The sequence below is a fragment of the Trichechus manatus genome, unplaced genomic scaffold, assembly GCF_000243295.1.
Source record: "Trichechus manatus latirostris isolate Lorelei unplaced genomic scaffold, TriManLat1.0 scaffold00131, whole genome shotgun sequence".
NCBI lineage: Eukaryota > Metazoa > Chordata > Mammalia > Sirenia > Trichechidae > Trichechus > Trichechus manatus.
Window position 1 is genome coordinate 135,841 of NW_004444067.1, and position 5,874 is coordinate 141,714.

At 48.7% G+C, this 5,874-nt stretch overlaps 1 protein-coding gene across 1 annotated transcript in view; it reads left to right on the forward strand.

Annotated features, from left to right (window-relative positions):
* Positions 1 to 5,874, forward strand: part of CFAP251 (cilia and flagella associated protein 251) — a 108,204-nt gene that overhangs the window by 89,672 nt on the left and 12,658 nt on the right. Inside the window, exons 16-17 of the mRNA XM_023739297.1 lie at positions 4,592 to 4,720; positions 5,118 to 5,223. Of these exons, the coding sequence (XP_023595065.1) occupies positions 4,592 to 4,720; positions 5,118 to 5,223 (235 nt within the window). The remainder of the gene's footprint in view (positions 1 to 4,591; positions 4,721 to 5,117; positions 5,224 to 5,874) is intronic.

Genomic DNA, 5,874 nt, shown 5'->3' on the forward strand with positions numbered 1-5,874 from the left:
GCACATCTCCTGTCCAGAGGTGAGACGAGAAGGCAGAGAAGGTCAGGAGCTGGTTGAATTGACATGGGAAATCCAGGGTAGAAAGGAGGAGTGTGCTGTCACAGTATAGGGAGAGCAACTAGGGTCACATAACAATGTGTGTATAAATTTTTGTATGAGAGACTGACTTGAATTGTAAACTTTCACTTAAACTGCAACAATTTTTTAAGAATGAAATAAATAAACGTGCATATCTTTCAACCTCGTTAGTGTTCTGCAGGAGGTGGGAGGTACCCGGGTGGTGCAAAAGATTAGGCACTGTGAGTACTAACTGCAAGGTTGACAGTTTGAACCCACCCAGAGGTGCCTTAGAGAAAAGGCCTGGTCATCTTCTTCTGAAAAATCAGCCATTGAGAACCCTGTGGAGAGGAAATGGAATGTGTGGCTAATTGCCTCCAAGAACATCTTCCTCCTTTGCCATGAGACCAGAAGAACTGGATGGTGCCTAGCTATCATTACTGAACATTCTTCCCTAGAATACTTGATGAAAAGGGAGAAAATGTAGAACCGAATTTCAAATTCTCATGGACTCCAGACTTTCTGGAGCCGTGGAGACTGAATGAACCCCTGAAACTATTGCCCTGAGATAATCTTTAAACCTTAAACCAAAAACGTCCCCTAAAGTCTTGTGAAAACCGAACAACAATTTAGCTTAGCTAGTAAAGAATGCCTGCCTTGAGTATTAGCTTTTTTAAGAACTATCTACATGGGATCAAATTGACAATAACAACTTGAAAGATTAGATAAGAACCTTAGGGGGCAGTGAGTTTATGTCAATGGGGAGGAACAACTCGGAAAAGGAGGGTGAGAATGGTTGCACAGCTCAATGTAATGTCACTGAATTGTGCGTGTAGAAATGGTTGAATTGGTGTATGTGTTGCTGTGTATACTCCTAACAGCAACAACAAAATAAATAAAATTAAAAAAAAGAAAACCCTATGGAGCACAGTTCTATTCTGACACGCATAGGGTCGCCGTGGGTCAGAATTGACTTGATGGCACCCGGTTTTTGACCCAGCAAATCTGCTTTCAAGAGTGTATCCTACAGAAGAGCTCTCACCAGTATACAAAGCTGTACGTATGGAAGAGGGGTGATTATTGTAGCACAGTTCAGAGTAGTAAAAGATGAAAACAACCCCATGTCCATCAGTAGGAAACAGGATAAAGAAAATGAGCACACCCACTCTGAGCAGCCATTAAAAAGTGAGATAGACCTATGTCTGCTGAGTCAAAAGGACTGTACAGAATTTGTTGCCACAGGAAGAAAAGCGAGTTGCAAAATAGTGTATAAATTATGATGTCATTTCTTTAATAATAACATGCATATTCATATATTCCTAGCAAAACTCTGAAAGAACATGATCCAAACTCTTGATGACATTGCTCTCTCGGGCTGGGGTTTGGGAACATTTTTACTTTCTACTTTGTGCTCATAACCAGATGTCAGCAGGGGCCCGGGCCAGCTGGAACCCTTCCTTACCCATGGCCTGAGGGCATTTTGTGGCTGCTCCAGGGGGTCCCCCTTGTGGGGGTGCAGACCCTGTCTACCCTCCATCACCGCAGATCAACACTCAGCCCCTTCCTCACTTTCCACAAAAACCTAAAGCTTGCTGACCCAAGATGAGAGCGGACTCCCTGGAAAGTCTGGCATCATCAGAAAGGGTTGCACATCACAGAGTTCACAGCAGGCTACTTGAAACTGCTCGGAGACATTCTTCCTGTCCCCGTGATCTCCCAGAACTGGGCTTCCTTGCTGGCCTGCACCCCACACAGCTCCTCCCGCTCCCCCAGGGGCACCACTTTCTCCCCCCGCTAGCCCCAGCAGACCTGCTCTTCTAGCTTCTATCACCAAACTTGCATTATAAGCCCACCTAGAGGGTCAGCAGAAGAGTGAGCGAATCCATCTTGGAGGAAGTAAAGCCAGAATGCTCCTTAGAAGGGAGGATGGCGAGACTTCATCTCACGTACTTTGGAGACGTTATCAGGAGGGACCAGTCCCTGGAGAAGGACAGCATGCTTGGTAAAGTAGAGGGTCAGTGAAAAAGAGGAAGACCCTCAACAAGATGGATTGACACAGTGGCTGCAACAATGGGCTCAAACACAGCAGTGATTGTGAGGATGGCGCAGGACCGGGCAGTGTTTTGTTGTGTTGTACACAGGGTCGCTGTGAGTCGGAACTGACCTGACAGCACTTAACAACAACAATAGGGGTTCAGCCCTGGGTGTGCAGATGGTTAACACTGGACAACTAGACAAAATGATGGTTCAGACCCACTCAGAAACGCCTCAGAAGACAGGCCTGGCAATCCTCTTTGAAAGGTCACAGCCTTGAAAACTCTGTGGAGCACAGTTCTACTGTGCACACGTGGGGTTGCTCTGAGTCAGAATTGACTCAACAGCAACTAACAAGAACAGGGGTCAGACATGCTGGTGATTGTGAAGACGGCACAGGACTGAACAGCGTTTCCTTCTGTTGTACGTAAGGTTGCCATGCCTCACAGTCAACTCAACAGCAGCTAACGACATCAGGAGGTCCGAATGAAATAACTTTCTATTCAGAGGCATCCACCCTCTTTAGAAAGCAGTAACAGTTACAAATGGAGGGGGAAGAAGAACACACACATACTTTTCTGTTGTAGTTCATTTTTCTTAACGACAAGCATGAAGCACGTGTTGCTTTTGTATTCAGAACAAAAACGAGAGATAAACACCTCCTCCCAAAGATCTGTAGCTAATCTTCATGGCTAAAGTGGAGTCCCAACAGGGATGGAGGGACTGCAGCCAAGTGGAACAGCCTTACCCACAGGAGGAGGAGAAATCCGAGCCAAGGATCATGGACACAATTTCTGCTCCAATAAAGACTCCCTGGGAATTGGGAGATTTGAGGAGAGAGAGAATGAAAGGCAACTTTGAAGAGAGGCCCTCAGTACACTGGGTCTTTTTCTGAAACGTAAATATCAGGCTATTCAAAAACAATTGCAGCAGTACATCGACAGGGAACTGCCAGAAATTCAAGCCAGAGTCATAATAGCTCATGGAACAAGGGATATCATTGCGGATGTCAGATGGGATCTTGGCTGAAAGCAGAGAATACCAGAAGGATGTTTACCTGTGTTTTATTGACTGTGCAAAGGCATTCAACTGTGTGGATCATAACAGGTTATGGATAATATTGCGAAGAATGGGAATTCTAGAACGCTTCATTGTGCTTGTGTGGAACCTGTACACGGACCAAGAGGAAGTCTTTGAACAGAGCAAGGGGATACTGCATGGTTTAAAGTTAGGAAAGGTGTGTGTCAGGGTTGTGTCTTTTCACCACATTTATTCAATCTGTATGCTGAGCAAATAATCTGAGAAGCTCGACTACAGGAAGAAGAACCGGGCATCAGGATTGGGGGAAGACTCATTAACAGCCTGCCATATGCAGATGACACAACCTTGCTTGCTGAAAGTGAAGAGGACTTGAAGCACTTACTGATGAAGATCAAAGACCACAGCCTTCAGTATGGATTACACGTCAGCAGAAAGAAAACAAAAGTCCTCACAACTGGACCAGTAAGCAACATCATGATAAATGGAGAAAAGATGGAGGTGGTCAGGGATTTCGTTTTACTTGGATCCACAGTCAACACCTGTGGTGGCAGCATTCAGGAAATCAGACCACACATTGCACTGGGCAAGTCTGCTGCAAAAGACCTCTTTAAAGCAAAGATGTCACCTTGAGGACTAAGGTGCGCCTGAGCCAAGCCGTGATGTTTTCAGTCGCCTCACGTGCACGTGAAAACTGGACAATGAATAAGGAAGACCGAAGAAGAACTGATGACTTTGAATTACGGCGTTGGCGAAGAATATTGAATATACCATGCACTGCCAGAAGAACGAACAAATCTGTCTTGGAGGAAGTCAGCCAGAATACTCCTTGGAAGCAAGGATGGAGAGACTTCGTCTCACATCCTTTGGACATGTTATCAGGAGGGACCAGTCCCTGGAAAGGGACATCATGCTTGGCAGAGGGTCAGTGAAAAGAGGAAGACCCTCAACGAGATGGATTGACACAGTGGCTGCAACAGTGAGCTCAAGCACAACAACGATGGTGAGGATGGCGCAGGACCGGGCAGTGTTTCGTTCTGTTGTATGTAGGGTCTCTATGAGTTGGAACCAACTCAATGTCACCTAACAACAACAAATTTCCATCCTGAAGGTGAGAGAACTGCCTCTCGGGCATGGCCCCTAAACCAGCAAACTGTGAGATTCCCTCAAAGAGATTTCTTGGTGTGGTTGTGTGCCATCGAGTGGATTCCAACTCATGGCAACCCCATGTGACAGAGAAGAATTGTCCGTAAGGTTTTCTAGGCTATAATCTTTATGGGAGCAGATTGCCAAGTCTTTCTCCCGAGGTGCTGCTGGGTGAGTTCGAACCACTGACCATTGTTAGCAGCCGAGTGCTTAGCTGTTGTGCCACCATGGAGTGACATGTAAATAGCAGAGGGGTACAGAGGGGCTCCAGATGTGACCATACTGTGCCACTACCCAGCATGAAACCTCCCCCCAGAGCCTCCTTCTCCAGTCAGTGCGGAGACACTGGGACGGTCACCCAGGAGAGGGTGTGGGGTGACGGGGACTTGGAGAAGGACATCTCCCTGTTGGTCCAGGGCATTCTGGAGAGTAGTGTGAGCATGGGGTGGGGGGGTGCTGGGGAGGGGTTGGAGGCTCTTCCCTGCCCTGTTAGTCCACGAAATGATTACAAAAGAAGATCGAGAGACTATCAGAACAAGGATTGGGCTTGGCTCGTATGTGTCAGGTTCCTCTCCATTTAATTGGGAGATTATAAAACCTAATTCCAAGGCCATCGAGGGCTTCCTGAGGCTGACAGTGGGGATCACAAACCCAAGGCCTGCGGGGGTTAACGACAGAGGCAGAACTGAAATAGTCCTGTGCCAGGGGCCTCGCCCACCCGAGCAGCCCAGACTCCTGGGAGGCCTGGAAGCGGGACCACCGTGGCCCGGACGCCCTGTGTCTAAAGAGTTAAACATTGTAAACCGAGTTCCAAGCTTCTCATTGGTATCTTCCCTCGACAGCTGTGCCTTCCCCACGGACTGGGAGACTGGATCACACTCAGAGCGCTCGGCCCGCTCCTTCTTCCCCGGCTCCAGCCCAGACCTCAGTGTGCCTGGCGCTGGCGAGGTGGGCGGCTCTTAAACAGCCACCTCTTGGCCACCTTCAGGCCTAGGGTGGGCCCAACAGGGGTGCAGGGCACTCCCGGGAGGTTGACTTTGGAAAGACCCTCCGGGTCCTAGACGTGGGTGTGGGTTGTTTTGGGGGGAATCCTGAGGCTCAGGGACCCGGAGCATGGTCTAAGAATGGGGGAATCAGCTCCAGCTCACACCTCCCCTTGGGCCCCTAGACCTTCTGAGGATGGTATAGCAGGAGGGGGCCTCGAAAGTCCTCGGCCCACACAGCACCTCTTCCTGGCTGGGTGTAAGGGCATCATGGCCAGAGGACACCTCTGTAAAGAGGACAGTGTTTTCTCAGCTCCAGCCAACTGCTACCTTGTGGAAATGTGGCCCACCTTCACCAGACTCCTCTGATTTTTCCAGAGAAGTCTAATCTCTACATTTTTCTATGAAATCTCCTAATTTTTAAAAAAGCACAGGAATGGAACACAGCACTTCTGCCAGGTTCGGCTGTGGGCCCCCGTCTGCATTCTCAGACCTGCAGATGAAGACCCGACTCCTCAGCCTGGCCCCAAGGACCTCGGCATCCTGATGAAGCCCCAGCCCCGCAGCTCTCCTCATCCAGCTCCCCTCCTCCGGCTCCCCTCCTCCCTCTCCCTCC